General features: G+C 33.8%; 5 protein-coding genes across 6 annotated transcripts; 3 read left to right on the top strand and 2 right to left on the bottom strand.

Annotated features, from left to right (window-relative positions):
• Nucleotides 1-4,655: 4,655 nt before the first annotated feature.
• LOC121115212 (angio-associated migratory cell protein) lies at nucleotides 4,656-6,932 on the bottom strand. Its single transcript, XM_040709405.2, has 5 exons — nucleotides 6,567-6,932; nucleotides 6,243-6,508; nucleotides 5,894-6,183; nucleotides 4,837-5,262; nucleotides 4,656-4,764 (listed from the first exon to the last, which is right to left on the bottom strand). The coding sequence occupies exons 1-5, from the start codon at nucleotides 6,802-6,804 to the stop codon at nucleotides 4,674-4,676; spliced, it is 1,311 nt and encodes a 436-aa protein (XP_040565339.1). The 5' UTR covers nucleotides 6,805-6,932; the 3' UTR covers nucleotides 4,656-4,673.
• A 220-nt stretch (nucleotides 6,933-7,152) lies between these two features.
• Nucleotides 7,153-10,555, top strand: LOC121115213 (GPALPP motifs-containing protein 1). Its single transcript, XM_040709406.2, has 2 exons — nucleotides 7,153-8,718; nucleotides 9,160-10,555. The coding sequence occupies exons 1-2, from the start codon at nucleotides 8,219-8,221 to the stop codon at nucleotides 9,461-9,463; spliced, it is 804 nt and encodes a 267-aa protein (XP_040565340.1). The 5' UTR covers nucleotides 7,153-8,218; the 3' UTR covers nucleotides 9,464-10,555.
• LOC121115214 (AN1-type zinc finger protein 1) lies at nucleotides 9,539-10,555 on the top strand. Its single transcript, XM_040709407.2, has one exon. The coding sequence runs from the start codon at nucleotides 9,539-9,541 to the stop codon at nucleotides 10,340-10,342; it is 804 nt and encodes a 267-aa protein (XP_040565341.1). The 3' UTR covers nucleotides 10,343-10,555.
• Nucleotides 10,409-12,496, bottom strand: PTPMT1 (protein tyrosine phosphatase, mitochondrial 1). The gene is made up of 2 exons (XM_040709408.2): nucleotides 10,882-12,496; nucleotides 10,409-10,793 (listed from the first exon to the last, which is right to left on the bottom strand). Exons 1-2 carry the CDS (start codon nucleotides 11,263-11,265, stop codon nucleotides 10,578-10,580), a joined length of 600 nt encoding a protein of 199 aa, XP_040565342.1. The 5' UTR covers nucleotides 11,266-12,496; the 3' UTR covers nucleotides 10,409-10,577.
• Nucleotides 12,490-21,980, top strand: pps (protein partner of snf). 2 transcript variants are annotated; one of them, XM_040709403.2, is made up of 11 exons: nucleotides 12,490-13,935; nucleotides 13,999-14,111; nucleotides 14,185-14,898; nucleotides 15,759-16,499; nucleotides 16,701-16,835; nucleotides 16,892-17,073; nucleotides 17,137-18,979; nucleotides 19,038-19,246; nucleotides 19,303-19,592; nucleotides 19,821-20,378; nucleotides 21,311-21,980. In XM_040709403.2, exons 4-11 carry the CDS (start codon nucleotides 15,786-15,788, stop codon nucleotides 21,583-21,585), a joined length of 4,206 nt encoding a protein of 1,401 aa, XP_040565337.1. In that variant the 5' UTR covers nucleotides 12,490-13,935; nucleotides 13,999-14,111; nucleotides 14,185-14,898; nucleotides 15,759-15,785; the 3' UTR covers nucleotides 21,586-21,980. The 2 variants fall into 2 exon arrangements, with proteins under 2 accessions (XP_040565337.1, XP_040565336.1); XM_040709402.2 differs by lacking the exon at nucleotides 14,185-14,898 and having other exon boundaries at nucleotides 13,219-13,935.
• Nucleotides 21,981-22,337: the final 357 nt, after the last annotated feature.

The raw sequence follows: 22,337 nt of genomic DNA on the forward strand, positions 1-22,337 counted from the left end.
AAGTCGTCATCTGCTCCATCCAGTAAGTACTTGGGAAGATCGGCTACAACAAGTCATGTATGTTTGGTTGCTACAAAAGTTTCAGTGGTCAGACCCCTTTCACCACTCTCTTCCAAGATGGTGAGGAAGTGACCAAACTCCTTGAGGAAGGACATCCCATGCTAGTTTTCTTTGGTGACTGGTTTTCTGATAACGTCCTTTTTTCTCAGTCCCACTGTTGGAGCCTTGACATTCAAGATGTTACACATGGTCCGTACAAACTCAACCAAATTAGCTGTGTTCATGAATTCTGGCTTTTCATCCGAGTAGAACTTGAGGGCTCCAATGATTGACTCATGAAAGACTGCGTCAGCCAATGTCGCATTTGTCTTTATAATATCTGTTGGATAAACAGCCTTTAGGTAAAGCTTATGTGCTTGCTTCACATTGAATGCTGACTCTTCAAAGTGAATTTCTCTTATTTGTGCGAAGTTTGGACGCAATGATGGTTTGGTACAGAGTAAATCCAAAGGAATGTTGAAGAAGTCTTGCCTCCGAAAACAGTTGTAAATGTTTTGAAGTTGTGTACAGGGTCGAAGAGGAGATGCACCTTCCTAGTGCTGTTGTGTGGGTGAGGTATTGTGGCCTGGAGCTCATCACCACAAATGAGTTCAGTATAGAAATTCCTGTTGGCTGGGTGGTTGCCAACGGATACGACAACAACAATGAACTAGATTTGATAAAGAGTCTTCTTGATTGACTGTTTATAAATTCTGCATTTATTTTTACCACCTGGATGAGTGACCATATCCATATATTTTCTTCTGGTATACTTGACCATGAATGTGAGAACTGTTTTGGTCGTTTGGTTGTTCTCACAAACAAGGAACTTACCTCTCACAAATTCGTTGTGCTAAGTACACTAAATCAATCATGAGATTAACATTGCAGTCTCTACTATTAAGGACTTTTAGCCTTGCTCCGAGATATTTAACCGTTGAAACGGGCAATCCAGTCTCTACAGTCACTACACTTGACAGAGCACTGAGATACTTAGGACTAGGAATTGTAAGAGCATTCGACCTTTAGGTTTGGTCGTAGAGGTATGTACTCACGTTTTGCAAAAGAACACCAACTGAGAGAAGACCAGGTGAGTATCTCCTAGCTTTGGGACTATTGAAGAGTAGTGTCATCTATTCAATGATAAAAGAGAGCTGTTAAATAGGGGACCTCTTATGGGAACTCTAATTGTTTTGTAGTTTAATATCAATTGATATACATACTTAAAGTTATATTTATATATATTAACCATAGATCTTCTTCTTGGGGATCTACTAGAATCGAGAGAGAATAAAATCAATTCCTTCCCAACATTCACCAAGAGCACAACGTTATTTCCTTTGCCCTGAACCAACACACTATAAAAGTAGATCAGCCATATGGGTCAGGAAGAGACTTGGAAGGAAATTATTGTTCTTTTTTGGGGAAAAAGAGATCTTGCTTTCCGTGGTGATTCTGAGAAATTTTGATCTGATAGAAACAGATTAAGCTAGTTAGTTATAACTTTTAATTTGGATGTTCTTCTTATTATACATATTCATCTATGCAAAAAACCACTCAATGATGATTACATTTATGTGATTGTGGAATCATGATGTAGTCTACTAGGGTAAAGGATCTACCTTTTCATTCCCTTCTGATACTTTGTTAATTAAGACAATATTTTTCTCAGAGGCGAAGAAACTGTTAAGGCTCAAAACATAAGTTCTTCATAGAGGAATTTTACATAGTAATCGAATCTGTGTCTATTTGAGTTTCCAATAGCGAACCGAAAACTACACTAAAATCTTATAATTTCAAAAGGTCATTTACGGTGTCTTTAGTGTATATAAACGGAACACGAACGGCATTCCTTCTTTCCGTTCATATTTTGAACGACAAACGGGAAAAAAAAGAACGGGGTTCATTTTCTTACTGTCCATTAGAGGTAACTTTTTGACTATTTTTTCGGAAGGGGATAATTATAATTATTGTCTTTGATCGTGGCTAAAATAAAATTTGTTAATCTATTTTTTTCCTTTCTTTTTTTCAATCCGTTGCTTCGTTTTATTGCAAAATTCACTGGGAAATAAGTCATCTCAAGATAGCCTTCAAAATCCCAAATAGGGTGTAATAGATCAAATAAAAGCTATAATGGACGTTAGTGCGTTTATTTATCTATTATATTGTAAAGTTTTTATTTAATCTGTCCATGCGAAGTACATAAATTTTAACCCGAGATTAGTACCTTCAATCCTTATTACTGCGCAATATGATAGTACATTGTCTTAATTTTTAACATCTCCTTATTTTTTTAATATCTATATTTAAATGTCTGGAGAGCGTGGGAAGATGTATTCGAATTTCATATTATACAATTCAATTGCACGTATATAAAAATATAAACTTTTGCACAATACTGTACTTTGTAATTCCTGAAAATTTAATTCAATTTTCTTGATGTTTCAGAAAGTTGTGTTTTTTTTATTCATTGAAATATCATATTTTATTAGATAACAGATTTTGGTGTAGGAAACTGAGTATACAAATATCTTCCCACACTCTCCAGACAATAAATGAGAATTGTTAAAAAAAAGGAGAGGTTAAAAATTAATACAAAGTATTTTCATATTGTGCAGTAATAAAGATTAAAGATACCAATGTCGGATTGAAATTTATGTACGTCTCAGAAACAGATTAAATGGAAACTTTACAAGATATTAGATAAATAAATGTCTTGAAGTCCATTATAGCTTATATTTGATCCATAACACCTTATTTGTAATTTTAAAGGCTATCTTGAGATGACTTACTTTTGAGTAAATGCTGTAATTAAACAAAGCAATGGATTGAAAAAAAAATAGACTGGGTTAAATATAAAAATTTATCTATATTAAATAAAATTGACATGAATTTGATTTCCCCCATTTAAGTGATAAAAATCCAGTATTTCTATGGATATCCCCAAAATACTTTTATTTTTCTGTGCACGCCTCTAGCAACTTTATTTGTTGTATTTTTTTTTTTTTGAGGTGGGGGGGAGGAGGTATTATATATAATTTACACTTACATATAGATTTTCATCGTGAATTCCAATCCAAGGTAATTAATTTACAGAAGCTTCAAAACATTATGAAATCAAAACGAATAATTATTTGATAAACTTAGAGAGAGAAATATGTTTTTAAGGCCTGGTAGCATACACAGCTTGATGAATGCTACCTCAGGATGAAATACCATGAAATCAGCCAGGAAATAAAAAAATAAAACACAACTTGGCATGACAATTAAAGACAGACCAGACCCTAGTTGTATGGGCGCAACTTGGCCAAACTATAATGCTGGAAAAATTGAGCCTGGCCTAAAAGCTTGGGAGTCACCTCTTTTTCTTCGCACCCATTATGGCACCCCTAAATGAAAGCCACACTTAGCATTTGCCTATGCCACGAGTCAACCTTTCCATTAAATAAGGTAACTCAGAAGAAATATGTCAGTTAATATAGAAACTATATCCATATTCATTGATTAAATTAGACAAATTGAAGGGATGTCTATTTAAGGGGGGATGGCATTCTCCTAAAACTCGAGCACTGAGTATAGTTCCAAAATTGATTGTCACCTCTATCCCCATACAACATTGAATCTAAAAGTTACAAATTTGGAAGAGAAAAATTAAAGGAGGTTACAAATTTGGAAGAGAAAAATTAAAGGAGGTTACAAATTTTTAAAGGAGGTTACAAATTTTTGGCTGATTGTTCTTCAATGGTGACGAGGGAAATCAAGCCATTTATTAGTGTCTCTATACTTGGATTTCTGTATGATTATTTTGATAATGGGGTATTCAGGGTTAATTTGAAGAAAACATTAGGATGATATATCAGTTATAAGAAATTTACTTCACAAATAGTTATCTGCCGAGCACTAACATAGGAGCATTGCAGCTTGTACCGGCGCTGCATGTACCTTAAATCACTTATGTTAGGCTCTGCTTACCAGTTTTGAAAAGGAGAGCACAATAACTATAATGAAAAACAAAAGTAAAAAAATGCTACTTTATGATATTGTAAATTATCACTGATGCAAGAACCCAGTGCAAGGTGACTATATATAATCACCTTGTCCCAGTGTGCATATGTTAAGCCAAATTAATTTTTGATCGCTGTAATGGCTTCATTACTGCCACGGGGGGGGCAATTCCCTCCTGTAAACTAAAATATTTAGTTTAAGGGATACAAACTGCCCCCCTTCCCCAATGAATATGTCTGCCTGGAAAAATGAGATCTCGGTAGTAAAATTTGATGAATTGGTCATCTTAAAAGATGCCAATTTCTATATATGTATAAAAATAGTTATTCAAAAAAAAATTGAACTCCCACAAAGAAAACTCCTAGGGACGATTCTGGATACAGATGTACTTGATCATTATTCCAGATAACTTATTGATGACTACGATTACAAAGATACAAATAAATATATTCATGCGTGAACCCCTAGTCCCGTAATTAGTTTTTTTATTTATTGGAGTGGACCGATTTGAGTGACAATGAAAGACTACTATTAATAGAAAAATATTGGGGACCCCTGGTTACTACAGACCTTATTCCTAGATTATATTAAAGAATAATATTAAAAATATGTATGTATAATATTTTTTATTAAGATGATGGTGAAGTATTTAATATTTTATTGATATCAAATATTCGTGCTGTGCCATCATCTGATGAGGAAACAAGAGTGCATCCATCTCTGAAAGATAAAACAAATTAATATATCATTATTTCTTGTTACTTTTACATAAAATATTATGAATTTCCTTACTTTGACTGCTGAATATCAAGAATAGCGGCAGTATGCCCAGTACATGCCCCTAAAACTTCGCCTGCCAATGTATCATAGATAATAACAACTCCATCAAGCGTTCCAACGAATAATTGTGAAGGGGTTTTATTTCGAGACATTATTTTAACAATACCGGATCCTAATATAGATGAATGCCGAACAACTTGTGTGGATAGGTCCCATACATTAATCTCTCCAGATAAGGAAGCGGTGTACAAATACTGTGCGCCAACTTTATCTTTCGAAAAAGAGATACACTCAATTGAATTATTAACTGCTTCTTCATCCCCGTCCATTTGATTATCCGGGGCTTGACTGTTCGCATGAGAAAACATACCAACAACTTTGCCTGACAATATAGCTACAATCTTTGCTATCCCATTGACACTTCCATAACCAATATATCTTTAAATAAATATATAATATAATAATACGCGGAGTTCTAAACAAATACAGGAATACTCCAAACTCCTTAGTTTTGATGATATATGGGACAAGAATTGAAGTAAAAAAATTACTGGAGTACAAGTTCGCAATCAAGTACTTGAGCTCTGCCATATGGTCTCGCAATTAGCTCGGACTAGAAAAAGTATTTTTTCAACTAGAACTGTATAATATTTTTTGCATTTTAACCCATTAACGCCTATCGTGAAGATATACGAACACAGCAATTATCTATACGCTTAAATCAATACCAGATTAAATTAATCATATTAATTTGAAAATATAATGTATTATCATATTCTATATCCTTCAAAAAGTATCATTGACAAGTTTCAACAATTTATGGTAATATGTTCCGTAGTTAACATAGATTTTTCTCTACTCCAAAAAAGAATAGAACTTCTTCTAGACTTTAGGTATTTTTACATTCATCCATAATAGCTAAATAAAAAGTTGCATTCAAAAATATTTATCGGCGTCAATGGGTTAATGGTAGATTTAATTAGCAAAATAATCTTTAAATGGAAAATCGTATAATAGCAAAACTCAGGCTAAGCGGAGTATGATTGTATCTATGTATATGCAAATTTACCCTGAATTTGAGTCAATACATGTAACAGCTGATGTTTGCTTTGCTGCACTCGAATTGTCAGCGTTAGAATTAAATTGAACGTCCCCGGTTTTGAGATCGAAAATTTTAATGGATCCATCCCCATAACCAACGGAAATTCTTTTGCCATCAGGTAATATAGTTGCACACTCCACACGTTCCCCATTGCCCATATAAATTTTACTATCACCAGAAGGTATTCTCCACATCCAGCATTCGGACTCAACTGTCCCAGCAAATAGAACATTTGTTCCTGGATGCCACTCCATCCACTGAAAATATTATAATAGATAGAGAGGACTTCATAAATGCTTATAAAAAATATATATACAGTGATATCCGCAGTTTCAAATTCCCACACTATAGAAGAGGAAGAGAGCTTATAAACACGAATGACACCAGACATGTCAGCCGCAGCAAGATAACTCCCATCATGATTAAATCGAACGTGAGTAACTGAGTCTTTGTATCCATCAAAAACAAAGTTTACAGCACCAGTTTTGATATCCCAAAGATATGCTTTGTCATCCTCACCTCCACTTACCGCCTCGAAGGTGGATCGATCTCCAGGACGAAGATGGACACAGAATACAGACTCTAACAAGAAGGTAAAAATATAAAAAATGTTATTTGAAAATAGGTTTAGAACTCTTACTTCCATGCGAATTGAATTTCATAGAAGAATTGTCCTCTATCGCGACTTGTACTGAGGATTGAGAGGCTTGAGCTCCCTCTTCGTCCTCTAAAGATTCATCCTCCTCGCCTAGAGGATCAGGAATATCATCTAATTCAATTACTTCAAATGCCTCATCCTCTCCAAATATTATATTATCTTCATTCTCTAAGTCCATCATATTTTGGGGAGAACAAGGGGGAGTGTTCTCCAGACCCATGTTGAAGACGAATTGAAATATCTAAACAGTAAACCTAAACTAAACTGTGGTCTAAAGAGTAAATATTACAGCAATTCCACGTGTTGTGCTGCGTTTGTTTATGTTTTGATTTTATCTGCGATAATAATATTATGATAATGGAAATGTCAAATAAAGAACCAATTACAACTCATTGATGCCAAAGGTGAAAATATGTAAACAATAATAACGATAGCCATATGACAAGGCCAGATCAATCGCGCAACCTCATCGGTGAGTTTATTAAAATTTTAAGGAAAAAGTTAAATGGCAGGCTCTTAATCAATATGTACAATTAATTTTATTCTTCAATACATCATTGTAACTCCTATATTTATAAGTCATGACTCATGTGATAATATATTGTATTTCTTCAACTAGCATCAAAAATTTCAAAACTGAAATAAGATCATTTTTCAATTGAAATAGATGTACATAAGACCATGGATTGAAGAAATTCATGATAAGGCTGGTTGTGTCAACATATGTCATACATATAATCTTTTTATAAATATTTCTACATAATCCTATGACAAAAAATTGTCTCAACAATGAGTTTAAGTAGAGTATCTTATACGATGAATTTAGGGATCGATTTTGAAAGAGTGGGTAAGTGATATTATGATAAATATCCGCGAAAGTATTTTTGGAAAACTCGTTTAATACGCTGAAATAGAATTATGAATATCAAAGTCAAATAATTAAATAGGTTAATGATGTCTAATTTTTTATGTATCTGTTATTTCATCATTGAAAATCAAACAGACACATTCTAAATCTTATCAAAGTAATATCTATGGCATATTCGTAATGGAAAGTTTCAAAATACATTAAATGCACACATGATGCTTCATATTCTAAGATATAGAGGTATCGAGATAATATATAAAAACTTCAGATTACGAGTATTAGAAGAGACCGATATACATAGGAGTACATGATCTAAGTATCAATTTTAATTGAAGAATGTTCTTGTTTTAGTATTAAAATTTTAATGATTTATTGGATATACACATTATGCATATCCAAGAATAATATAAATTGTAGATATCAACAGACGACTAAGAATCTGCCATGGTAGAATGACAGATTCTTGGTCTAATACATATATATATTTTTTTTAAATATATATAACGTTCTTTATATGTATTCTTTGATTAAGTCAGCGCCTTAGTCTAAGGTACTGGATTATGCACGGAAATCTAGACTCATTTCTTATGAGTCATGTGTCAAGAATTCCGTGGGTTATGTAATATATTTGTAAACAATAACCATATTTATCTGACGTATTTGCGACCCTTATGACGTCATAATAATACAAAGAGTTTATAAATAAATAAATAATAATCATTAATCTTTACAATTTTCGGATTCTTGTGATTTTACGGACATATCTATGAGTTTCATTGGACCTGCCCTCCCCCAACATTTAGCCAAGCCCTCTTTACCGGCTGAAGAAGAGGATGAATCTGAGGAAGAGGCCTATTACGGTCCCCCCTTGCCTCCAGGACTAAAAAGTAAATCCGACGATATGAGCCAAATATCAAGAACTGAGCTAAAGGATCAAGAACCCGAAAGTGAAGTAGATGAAGACGATCCTCACCTTATTGGACCCCTTCCTCCCTCGTCATCTACTAATGCTTCTTCATGCAGCATACAGGACTCAATAGCGCAACAAATTGAAGCTCGATCCAAAAAGACAAAAGATAAAATCCTGGGTCATGACAAAGAAGCGCCAAAAAGAGATTCTTGGATGCTTGAACTACCTCAAAACTCTAAAGCATTTGGTATGGGTCCCCGTCAATTTTCCAAATCGTCCAATACTCTCTCAGCAAAGGATAAAGATAGAACTGAATGGACTAAAATTCAGGGGAAGGAAACGTCTGAGAGTCTCAAGTAATGGATCATAATTATCAATTAATTATTTCTTTAATCTTATTTAAACAAGTAATTTTGAAGCTTCCCATTTTGAGGCAATTAGTGTTTGATTAGATCTTGTTATTGAAAGATCGTCAAGGATTTTTACCTTATCTTTCAGCGAAAGTGCTTTTCGGGGATCACTCCTGATATGTATCTATATTGATTTGAAAAACAATGTGAAATGAATTTAAAAAGAAACATACTGTAAAAAAATGTTGGTGCAAAATTTGTATCTATAAAAAAATTGACATATGAATTCTTCATTCGCCTGAATTCCTATGAATTTGATATATAAAAAAAGGAAATTAAATATTGCACATTTTTTAGTCATAATTCTTCTCAGCAAAGTATTTTATGTATTAAAAAACTTGGTATTTGAGAGAACGTTCACTATAAGTATTTATTTTGTATTTTCAGAGAAAAGGATGGCTATGATAAGGAGTGCTTAGAGTATTTGGCATCCCTTCAAAAAGACACAAATATGGAGAAAATATCTAATGAATTGACTCAAAAGAGAGGATCTGAATCCCTAATGGACATTCATAAGAATAAACTGAGCAAACTTGAAGATGATTCTTCGAAAGACTCATCTCGCCGGCCTTTTGATAGAGATTTGGATCTTCAAGCAAACAAATTTGACAATGCCGTCAAAGATAGACTCATAAAACAATCTAGAAATTTAAATGATAAATTTTCCCATGGAAAATCCAAGTTTCTTTAAAAATACATTTTAACATTTTGGGAAAGCGTTACATTAGTATTTTTCATTATTATATTATAAATTTATTTTACAGTAATGGCCGAATTTACCGATATTGGGTCTCAATGCTCTTTTCCATCATGTCGTCAATTAGACTTCCTACCCGTAAAGTGTAATTACTGTGAAGAAAATTTTTGTACAGAGCACTCCTTCCCAGAGAAACACGAGTGCCCAAATTTCTCTCAACAGGAGATAAAAGAAAAGAGCCACGGCCCCGTATCCCCTTTATATTTCAAGTGTCAATTTAAAGACTGCAAGGAAAAAGAAATCGCTGAAATTTGTTGTTCCATGTGTCATATAACTACGTGCTTAACTCATCGTCATCCAAAAGATCATGATTGTCCATCAAATGTTCCAGGAAAAGATCCACTGGGTGATACAAAAGAACATATAAAGAATCTGAATTTGGAAAGTGAAGAAGTTAAAAAAAGGAAGTTGAGGACGGATAAAGCTAAAAAAACTGCCGCTAGAGTACAACTTATGAAACTCAAAATGAATGCCATTGGAGCTAAGTCCATTCCAACAGATGATCGTATTTTTTTCAAAATTGTTCTTCCCAAAAAGAATCCCTTGTCGGTATATGTCTCTAAAGATTGGTCCTGGGGTAAAGCTCTTGACTCCATAGCAAATTTGGCGAATATGCCTAACAAAAATAACATATCCACTGAGAGTAAGAAACTATTGCTCTTTCACTTTAGTGATGGCTCTCTTGTTCAACCGTTTGAATTGATGAGTCCTACAGTTGAAGAACTCTTACAAAATAACTTGGTTAATGGTGAAACACTGATAATGGATTATTCCTCTGAGACAAAAGTGGAACCACAAAATTATGCAGTTTGAGATTATAAAGAATTTTCTTTTTTTTTTCCCAATAGTCTTTTGAACTAAATAATTAATTACTCCTCCTTGATGTTAAATAATCTGTTTCTAAATCAAATCGCATATAATATGAAAGATAACCATTTCACAAACAAGGAATACATATAATATGAATATTTTTTAATTTCATCCGTCAAAAATACAATTTTAAATAAATTAATCTTTATTTTCGAATCTTCCGCCGACTTATAGTAAGTTATTGCTTTATTTGTGTGTCATAGAACGTATGTAATGCTTCCCACTGTTGTTTTCTGAGAAGTATATGGGGTCGTCTTGATACCATGTGATCATAAGCTTCCTGTGGACTCCATCTGTACTTTGACATGAGAAAACATCCAACAAGAGTTGCACTTCGTGTTCGGCCGGCCTTACAATGAACATATACACAGTTATTAGATGAATTCGTTAGTTCCTATAAATATATGTATTAATAATTTAGATCAATAAATAAAATCGTAGCTTTAATAATGTCAAATTATCAATTAACTTTTTGAAATCACCTGAATAAACTTAACACCCCGTATCAATTTTCCTTGTTCAGGAGCATGGAAAATATCTATTGTGGATAACTGAAGGAATTGTAGTCCCAGGGTTTTATATTCGTTACTTGAGTGTGTAAAATGTTTGAGTTCATAGTCCTCATTCATAGAAACCACACCTTTTATATTTTCCTTTTGAATAACTTCTTTAGTGAGGCACTTATTTTTGAAGGGAAGAGCACCCAGGATCACAGATTCGTCAATACGATTCATCCAGTCCCGGGAAGAAAATCTTTCCATGGCAACATTATACGCCAAGGTCGGTAAAAAGCTTACACGAGCCAACATTTCTTTTAAATAAACAAGGAAGAGATTGCGAGATGTAGAAGAGGGATTGCCTTCCATGACGTTGAGTCTCTGACCTGGCTATGAAAAATCTACCAGTACCACACACTTTCACAGGTATTATTATCGCATTAAGTATATTACTACAACTAACAGACTACTTAATAATAATTAATAAGTATATATTGTCGTGTATTATGTCTCCTCTTTACATTGACATTTGATAATTAATATTCATTCTAATATTGTGATACAGTAGTGTAATGAGCAAAAACAGGCAGACCTACATTCAATATCAGATTCCATTTCTCGTAATACTTAAATATATACGGATATATTTACATGAAATATACTCTATCCATTTTACACATAACAGGAATAGGTGATATAATAGATAGTCTGTATTACCTACTAGTAAAACTGAAAAAAATGCGTGAGAAATGGATTTGTAGAAAGCTCAGCCCTCTGTAGTATGACTTTAAGTCTAAAAAATATTAATATGTATACATAGTCAATTATGAGCTAATTGCTATAATTAATTATATTATATAAAACAGTATGGAAATTGTTTATGTAGTAGCACGTGACATACTTCGTTTAATTTAGAAATACCAAGTGCCTCAGAAAATTCTCAGGCACTGCAAACCCAATAGAAACAAAAAATAAATATAGTAAATAATGGTTGATAGGGTTACCACTATTTCATACAATCATAGCCCACATAAAATAGTCTAGACAATGCTAAAAATCATAAATATTTTATAACCAACCAACATTTCAGTATTAAGTATTTGGAAAATATGTGAGTGGACTACAGATGTATGTATTCTTTGTTTGATTTTTACAAAGTTTTTAGAGAGTGAATAAACGTGTAGCATTTGTTATTATAACATATATTATATAAACTTGTGGAAATATATATGGCCAATAGAATAAAATAAAAATATGCTGATCATTATATATTATTGGTACACGTCCAAATATAAATGATTGATTTCTATATGAGGAGTAAAATCATTTAAATATTTCCTTAAGTTATAAAAAAATGTTTACTTCGATCATTGTAAACAAGATCTTATAGGGATTTTTAAATTATATTTGGACTAAAGTCTCATAAAAAGAAGTTGAAAACAATACTCTTAAAGACAATCGTTTTTGATGTTTTTTTTTTTAAATCAATATAGGACTGGATGGCTGTCGAAAGATTTTCAAATGTACTTTGACATGCTGGTTGTAAGTTTTCACCAAAGATAAGGATAGATTGCTTGAGGGCGTTGGTGTATCTTTCATACTAAAAGATACGAAAAATGGAAAAATACCTAAAATCAGTTGGTAGTTAGCATATTCTTCCAAACTATGGAATCATTATTCAATAATGGTGGAGAACTGTACACAGCTTAACAAGAGTTAATTATAATTCGAACAATCAATATTAATAATAATGATTGGGGCAAAAAAGCAGAAACATCGATAGCTGATAACAAAATTCAGTGTCATTTTTTATGTTAAAGAACAACAAAAGTAAAAAAACCGTTTTTCCTCTTCTAATAATAAAACCAATTCGGATTTTAATAAAATATGACATTAATCATGGATTACTTAACAATTTAAGTCATTCATGCATTAATAAACTAGTTTTTACAAAGTAATTACCTAGCACCATTATTTTCACTCACAAAATGCCCAACCCTGCCCTACCATAAAATATAATTCCATTCTTTGAGATGTTAAAATAGTCAAAATTACGGTGAGCGTAAAAAAGAACCATGCTGCCTCTAAACCCAAAGCTATTTCTCAGAGCTAGCGCAAAGAAAGAAAAGTGAGAGAGAACAAGCTTATAAAACAAAGTAGCGAAACGCGGCTGTTAGCTTGAGAAGATATATTTGTCGTGGAGTTTTTTTCCCCACGCAAGATGTCGCTTTTTATGATACCAAAGATGACGCCACTTTCTCATTTTCCCTTATTATATTTATATCGTATGCAAGGTCTTCTGCGCTTCAGATAATTTACATTGATGTTAATTTAGTCAAAAGGGTAATTTCATGGAGGTTGTATAGTTAGTTATGTAGTAATTTTCGATCATGTTTCGTAGTTACCTTTATTGTATCACTCAATCATTCATCGACACTTTTTTGTCCAGGAGGAGTAGCTAGTGGACAAAAAAAGTGTCGCTATACGACCATTACTTTGTCTGTATTATATTGATCACGTGGTTTTCGTTTCGCCACCTTGTTTTAAAGCTGTGTAGCTAGCTAGAGAAAGAGCAACTAACTGCAGAACGAGGAGCAGCAGCAAAGAGCCAAAGAGGAGAAAAAGAAGAAGAAGAGGAGAAAGATGGCGTCTGGGGACAATAATTAATTATTTCTTCTAAGTAGTAATTTGGATAGTAGCTCGTTGATTGGACTTTAAATGCATTCAAGATGATATCCAGTTTCGTAAATGAAACTCAAGACGAGGACGGGAACAAGTCTGTGACGGTGACAATCGATGATAGTGGGAAAATCAACGTGGACCAAGAAGTGCTGAAGAGCATCTTGGACTCGAACCAGCAGTCCGCCACTGTTACATTCGTCCGAATCGGAGAAGAAGAGCATCCACCCGGATTAAATGAAGAGGGAGACATTATTTTAGACACTGAGGAAATGACTCGACTCGAAAAGGTTCTTCGGTCAGATGAGGCCAAAGACTTTCTGAGTACAGTCCTTGCCCAAACTCCTACTCTGATTCAAGGTACACTTCCGTCACACGGCACATGGCACACACACACACACACCTTCTCTTTTCTCATTACAGAAAACGCATTAACTTCCGTGTCAATGGACGGATCCCTGGAGGCCACAGTTGTGGTAGACGTCGTTCCACCTCAACAACCCAATCAAGTTTCCCCCATCATTCTAGCCCAAAACGTGAGATTCCATGAATAACTCTATTCCCAATTCATCTTCTCACTTCCTAAATTCAATATCCCATATTTCATAGATTTACCGGCTTTGGATTTTCAATCTTTACACATGAATGTAATAAGTTCAACCAGATGTATTTTCGAGACAACATCTCCGAATTTAATGATTGATTTTTTAAAAAATTTGTTTTCATACATTGAAATGACTAATTTCCTCAATGTAACCTTCCTCAGCCTCCTTCTGAAGGAATGGTCGCACTTCTTTATGAAGTTTACGCCCATGGTGTCCTAGCAATCGTCAACGAGGCCTCAAGGGATCGATATTGGGCTGACATATTTTATAAGCTTTAGATTTGCATCCAGGAGGCAAAGTCCCACGGGTTCATGTCTGGGTTGTATGGAGGCAACATCTCCATGGACCATGATATTCTTGAGAAAATTCTGGACCACTTTTGCCGTATAAGCAAGGCTGTAGCTTCACAATTTCAGTGTTTCTTCACCTATGGGATGAACTTCGTGTTCAGGATGTCTATGTAATCAGCCGCAGTGAGGTGTTACCTGTTTGGGAATGAAATGGGGGCAACCATGGCCCCATTAGAAAAACCCCAACTAAATTACGCTGGCTGGTTTCTTGGTGGTTGTAAGAATCATTTACATGTCCTCGTCATTGCTAGGAACCTGTCATCCACCTGTTCCCTTATCTGCCACACTCATCTCCGCGCGAAGGAGTACCGAGATCTTGATTCTGATGTCTCTTTATGTGATCATCTTAGGCTGGAGAGAAAATACAAGTAATAAATACTGAAGCTGATTCATCTAGGAATCTTGTATTTCATTAAAATAAATGTAACGAAACAGCTCAAGAAATAAGGTTAACATTTTGTAAAGATTGAAAATCCACAACCGAAATTATTTCAATCAATGGAGTGTTTCAACGTGATGTCAACATTGTTGATATTCGCTATTTTGAGGTCCTAACTAACAAGTTTTTTACTAATGTAGATCCATTTTTCATTCATAATAAGCCCAAATAGTCGACTGTTGGATGTCAAAATGGGACCAACAAATAAAAGGACGACTTGAACCTTACTGTCTTTCAAAAATATATCACTCCATTGCCTAGTTTTGTTTTATATCAGATCCTAACAATATGCTGTTACATCGCCTCACAATCTTTATATCGTCCCTAATTGATCAAAAAAATGTACAAATCTATCTGTTTTTAGTACATATTACTTTGATTAAATCAAATGTCACTGTTTCATCAAGTAGTATTCCATGTATGTGTTGAGCCTTTTTTTATTCTTAAAGCCATAAGATGAAGTTTTTTTTCCATATTATGTTGCAAAAATATCAACTAAGGTGGCGTTTCCTTTAATTAGGATGCAATTTATGTCTTCAGTGAAAATGCTCATTATGGACTTCATTTTTAAATTTATGGTATGGGGAAAGATAGCTAACTATCTTATTTCCAAAGAAATATGAATTGAGATTTTTAATTGCTATTTGCGGTACCCTACGAATAATTACTCTCATTAATAGAAATGGTATATCATTAATATTGATACAGAAAAATCGTCCTTACTTGTTTTTGTGTTAATGGGTGATATCTTTTAACTGTCTTTAATTATTCTTTCTTTATTATTTATAGGATTCTCCATTCCTTAGTCCTGTGGATATGAAGAAGGAAGGAGGGAAAATGACTCGGCGAAGTCAAAGACAAATGGATAAGGAAATGAAAGAAGAAGCTGAGCGAATACGATTAGAAAATCAGGCTTTGATGCGCAAGGAATTGGAGGCCACTCAGCCTTCCCCTAACCCTCCTCTACCTCCCCCTCCTCCTGCTCAGAGCCCAAATACTGGAAGGCCGAAGCGAGAGAGAAAAGTACCTGCTCACTTGATGACAGGAGACTATGAGTCAAGTCTTTTGCCGACTCTTACCATTACCAATGAACCTCCTAAAATCAAAAGACACATATCTGCGGGTAAAGTAGGACCTCCTCCAGAAGCTGAAAACGAAGGCGGTAATATCAAAGATAAGGACTTTGTAAACAATGAGGATGATGATGACGAGGATTCCGGTGACTGGAACTCAGAGGATGATCCTGAAAGACTTTGGTGCATTTGTAATCAACCTCATAATAATCGATTCATGATATGTTGTGATAGTTGTTTGGATTGGTTTCACGGTAAATGCGTCGGTATTACCAAAAAAATGGGCAAGGAAATGGAAGAGGCTTCTCATTTATGGAAATGCCCTAAATGTACTGTGAATCTACTAAATGCAGAGAAAACTACTCCAACCAAGTCTCAGCCCACTCCAAGCAAAAAGACACCCATCAAAATGAAGAAAGAAGAGCTTAGAAAGAAAACTATTGTCGAATCTGAGAAAGTAATTTTGGTTTCCTGTTTTTTAGCTCCATTGATTTTTTAGTTAAATTTATTAAATGATTTTTTAATTATGATGTATATGTATTAAGTTCAGACCTGTTCACAAAATTTCTATGTCTTTTGAACTTTGATTTTATATTGTTGATATCATATCTAATCATACAATCTTATTGTGTTATCGTTTTTGTTTTTTTTGTTCTAGAAGAAAGAGCGCTCGTGCTTTGTTTGTGATAAACCACCTCGGATGAATTCAATATTTTGCTCTGATGACTGTATTTCAAAACATGCCAATAAAGCTAAGGCACTTCTCCATAAAAGTAGGCCCAAGGCTTCAGAAGTAAGTGAATAAGGTTCATTTGTACAACTTTGCATAACTCTATTTTAACCCTTTAGAATATATCTCAGCCCTCAGCGAATAGTGGTAAGACTCAAGTACTTGTAATTGAGCCTAATACCAATACAATGTTAAATGGACCCAATGCACCAACTGAGGGAACTCTGGAAGTGTGGTTAAAATCTCATCCAACCTTTCATGTTGTCATGCCCACTAGTCTCCCTACGTCGAAATTCTATGGGTTAGTTTTCTTGTGTTGAATTTATTCTGATTGAATGTTTTAATTTTTGTCATTTCGCTTCAGGAATTCGAGTAAAAAAGCACCTCCTAAAGTTATATCACCTCACCATTATAATACAGGAAATAAAAATATTCAAATATCACCAGACGGCTCTAGAGTTTTAACTGTAAAAAAGTCCCCCTCCCAATTCATGTCATCTGAAGAACTGAGAGAAGCTGAAAGGAAAAAAATTCAGAAATCTCTTCAGCAACATGTACAAAAGGAGTCCCTCTCCAAGAAAATTCATCAGCAGCCTCAAAAACTATCCAACATGTCTAAAGTTCGTAAAGAACAACCTATTCGAGCTAAAAGCCCTCCAAGGAAGAGTGCCCCATCACCTCCTCCACCTTCCATTGTAGATCCTAAACCTATTAGGGCCAATGCTGTAAAAGGTTTTTATGATGCATTAAAAGGTCGTTTATCCAAGGTGAATGACGTTCAGATTGCCGATGTTGATCTCAATTCGTTAGTCGAGGAGATCGAAGAATCTCTTTTTCGATATTATAATAAAGATGTTACTTCGAAATATAAAGCTAAATATCGTAGTTTGGTTTTCAATATTAAAGATGAAAAAAATACGGGTTTCTTTCGTAAAATTGTATCTCGTAAGATTAATTCAAAGGATCTCGTGTCTTTAACTGCAGAGGAAATGGCTAATAAGGAATTACAACGTTGGCGGGAAAAAGAATTAAAAAATGACATTGAGAAAATTAAGTCACATGAGCTAGATATGATTAAATTAGGTTCTAAATTTGTAATGAAAAGTCATAAGGGTGAGATTGCTATTGAGGGAGAAGAGGCAACTACTAATGTATCTACTGTTGTATCTGGTGCAAATCCACCTCTCAAATTACCGGAAGAAATAAATGAAACTGAAATTGTTATAAGTTCACGTAGAAAAGATGTGATTGAAGGGTCCCTTACGTGGGATCATGGTACTCACGAGTTTGAGCCAACTTGTGACGTTTGCAACGGAAAAAAGACGCTAGAAGAATTCTTGACCATCAAAGTATCCAAAGATCAAAGGGATCAGAAGCAAGAGAAATCTTCTAAACATTCCAAAAGTTCATCGCATCATCATAAGCATGATGAGGATAGGGATAATAGAAAATCTGAATCCAAGGGCAGCGATAAAAAACATTCCTCATCATCTAAGCATAAAGGTCGTAGACGATCTAGGTCGAGAGATCGAGATCGTAAGAGGTCTTCGAAAGAAAGGAAATCATCTTCTAAAGAAAGAAGTTATTCCTCTAAAGAACGAATTTACTCTTCTAAAAGTAGAAGTTCCTCCTCAAAAGACAAACAAAGCAAAGAGTCTTCTGATAAAAGTTCTAATTCACATCGGCGATCAAGTCGCGATGAAAGTAAAGACTCCTCGCGACATACGAGCCCCTCTAAAAGCTCTAGTAGTAGGTCCAAACATTCTCATAAAAGTTCTAAAGAACCATCTTCTAGCTCAAAGAGTTCCCATGAGAAAAGTAAGACTTCCTCCTCATCATCTAGTCATTCCAGTCGTGATGATAGCAATAAAGTTAACAAGTCCCTGGGAGAAATATGGTCTTCAAAACGTAATGATGATCCACCTAAAGAAGATGTAGTAGTTCCACCGGATTCCTCCGAAACTAATAAAAAAATTGAAGAAGCTCAGAAAACAATTGCAAATGTTATTAAATCATCCATTCCTGAACTTACTGATAAAAGTAGTAGTTATACTCCAGTGGAAAACAATGATAAAAATAATGAAGTCGTTTCATCAACTGTAACAATCAAAACACCTGAGTCAATATCCACTGAGACAAATCCTATAGTTTGGAAGGGTGATTTAAATATGCCTGATGTTGCCAAATTTTCCGTCACTGCTCACCAGGTAAACTACCGTCTCTTAATTTCTAATCTTTCTAAATATATATTTTCTTTTTTATAAGGTATCTGGAACAACCGATTATTTAACCGTTGATCTAAAACCATTACTTAAAATTGTCGGAAGAATTGATCCAACGACTGTGTGGGAATATATCGCAAAGATGAAAGAAAGTCCTAACAAGGAAGTGCTCTTAGTAAGACTTGAACCAACGTCAGAAGATGAAAAGACTCCATATATGTCATTTTTTAATTATCTCCTAAATCGAAATAGGTAATTTTTGTTAGTCTTATTTGAATGCCTCAATTTAATTTACATACATGAAATAGGTTCGGTGTTGTTGGGGACAGTACGGGAAAAGTGGTGAAAGACTGTTATATCCTTCCTTTGGGTGCTACACAAACTGTTCATAATTGTATGTTACCGTATGAAGGTCCTGGATTAGAATTTTTGAAATCAAATATGCTTCTTGCACTTATTGTGCGAGGGAAACGAAAGAGAGCTGCCGATTATCAACCGATAAAACCAAATTCTCAATCATATAATCCACAAAAAAGCAAAGTGCAGATATTGGATATGGCTCCGTCTGAATTTACTGAATTGCGTGATACGAAAAGTGGTAAATATCATCATGAGTTACTGTTCAATATCATAACATTTATCGTGGACCTGGAGTTAGCCAAAGTGTAACAAAAGCAATTTTATTTGAATTAAGATATCTACAATTTTCAAAATAACTAATTTTTTTTTACTAAATGTGACTTGTTAGACATATGCTCTGGGACATGATATATCAAATTAATATAATTTCTACATTTTTTGAACTTAAATGTCTTTGTTCCTAAAGGTACAAATCCACGGAAAAGGGATTCGGAACAAAGCTATACTCCCGTTCTTTCTAAAGGAAAATATGCTAAAAAATCAGAAGACAATGAAGTTTACGATCCTGAAAGTGCTTTTCCGGAAGAGGCTAATAGTTCTACCAAAAGAAAAAAGGTGGATGTCAATAATCCAAAGTTTAGTGATGAAGAAGATAATCAAAACATCAGTGAACCTCGTCCGATCACATCAACTAGTGGAGGCTTCACTGAAAAGTTGGCTCAATTAACTGCTGAAATTGAAATGCAAAAAAAAGAAATAAATTCTATTGAAAACACTATAAATAGTAAAAGTGTGGATACGCATAGAGATCCGAGACAAAAGTCAACTGTTCCCTCTAGATTAAGTAATATGACTGATGAAGATCTTATGGCTAAAGCTCAAGAAATGTTAGACCTTCAGAATTCTTCATCTGGAAGTCAAACAAGTCAAGAATTGGTGAATAATTCTACTGCTCATATGCAAAGCTCTACCTTTAATATGCCTCAGACGATCATGGGAGTATCCAACTCTGATCAGCAAACAGGTAATTATTATACATAAATCATGTATAATAGAAGTGGTAGTTACTAAAAAATGTTCAAAGTCATCATATATATCCGTTCATTGTATAATGTTTGCGGGTTTGTTTAACATTTTTTACACAATTATTGGCCTTTTCATAATCCATAACTATGACGAAATTCCAATGTTTTTAGCTGCAAAAAGGCTCAATTCAACTCAACTTTGCTAAGCGGCAAGGCCTCACTATTATATTGCCTTCTAGGCTCAGGGGGGCAAATACACCTTATGATATCATCATGAATAAGTTGAGGGAGATAAGAAATTTGTCTACTAGATATTTGTGAAGAATTATTTTAAAAGTGCGGCAAACCGAGGCTCTGACGGATTAACGAACAAATTAAAAAATTTGAAATTTGAAACCAAAATAAATAAATTAAAATTGATTTCTTTCTTAAAGAAGTCTGTATTATAAATATTGTCTATTTTATTATAAACATGATTGCATTATTGAAATGCCTTAAGAAGATTATATTACCCAAATTGTTGTAAAGAGGATGGATTCTTCATATGGATATTTATTCAAGATCGCATATAGTGTTTCCTATTTAAAAAAAAAAAAAAAAAAAAACACAATTCAAACCATTGATCACCTGCGTTCAGTCCAGATCTGGTATTCAAAATACATTTGACTGCTTTTAGAAGAAAAAAAAGGTTGTCAGAAAAGTATTTAATGACTTAGATAACGAAAGTAGTATGGAAGGGGATCTAGAGAACCATGACTTCCGGGGCTTTAAATGAGGGATTTGGGAATATCTCTGAAATTGAGGTTTAGAGACATTGAGACTATATTGATCATTTATAAATTAAATAACGCATTTCTAAGTAATTAGGTGCACTTTATATATGTATTTCATTTTGCAAATATCAATTCCTAGTATATATTTTTTTTTTTAGCTGTAGCATGGAATAATAGCGTGTGTTGGAATATAAATCCTAATAACGGACCATGGCCCCATTCTGATCAAAGGTTTGAACAGATAGCTGGAGATCCCCAAAATACATGGAACAATAGTGGCTTAAATAGTAGTCAATATAACAATCACAATTCTAACTGGTATGATGGTGATGGAAGTAGTAGAGGAGGAGGCTGGACATCAAATCGTAACGGTAATCGTAAAAGAAAATCTCCATCACCATCTGGAAATTTCTCTAATAACTATCGTAGATAATAATGTGATTATTGCTTCTTTTTCTTTGATTCAAAAAAGTACAAAATTATAATTAACCATTCTTTAGTTTTATGTGTTGTCGTTCTTCTTAAGCATGGTTTTATTGCTGAAAAGATCCCAATGTTTTTTTCAGTTGTCATTATTACCTACTTATATAATTACATGAATTATTTTTCCTACATAGTTGATGTTGTAATTCAACTAGACAATATTTTTTCTCTCTCTCTTTTATTTGTTCAACTCTATATAAAAGTCATTTAAGCCCCAAGTATATAATAAGTTGAATTTGCAATATTTATCATGTATAAAAGAAGAAAATAATAACAAATTTACATGTATCCTTCATATTAAATGTGTTTCACAACTATGTTATTAATAAAAAAAATTTGAATTTATTCATTTGCTTCGAGAAATACTATACTCGAACTTGGATTTTGATTTTTTAGCTTGATAAATTCATTAAACAATCAAATATCCCTTTTTGGAGGACTTAAAACATCCCAAACATTTGAATATGTAAAAAAATTGCATACTTTTTCATTTTTTCTTTGGATGATTTTTAGAGTATGCAAATATGACCATAACGTGTTTTTATTTCATAATTTTCCAAAGCTATAATCATTATTCTTAAGGAGGGAAAATCGAAGTATAAAGTGTTCGTCTGCTTATGAAAGACGGAGAGGAATTGTTGGGGATTATAAGTATATGTCTATGGAACTTCAGATAATTGGAATATAGTTTGGCGTCTTGTG

This window comes from Lepeophtheirus salmonis, chromosome 3 (assembly GCF_016086655.4).
Source record: "Lepeophtheirus salmonis chromosome 3, UVic_Lsal_1.4, whole genome shotgun sequence".
Classification (NCBI taxonomy): Eukaryota; Metazoa; Arthropoda; class Copepoda; order Siphonostomatoida; family Caligidae; genus Lepeophtheirus; species Lepeophtheirus salmonis.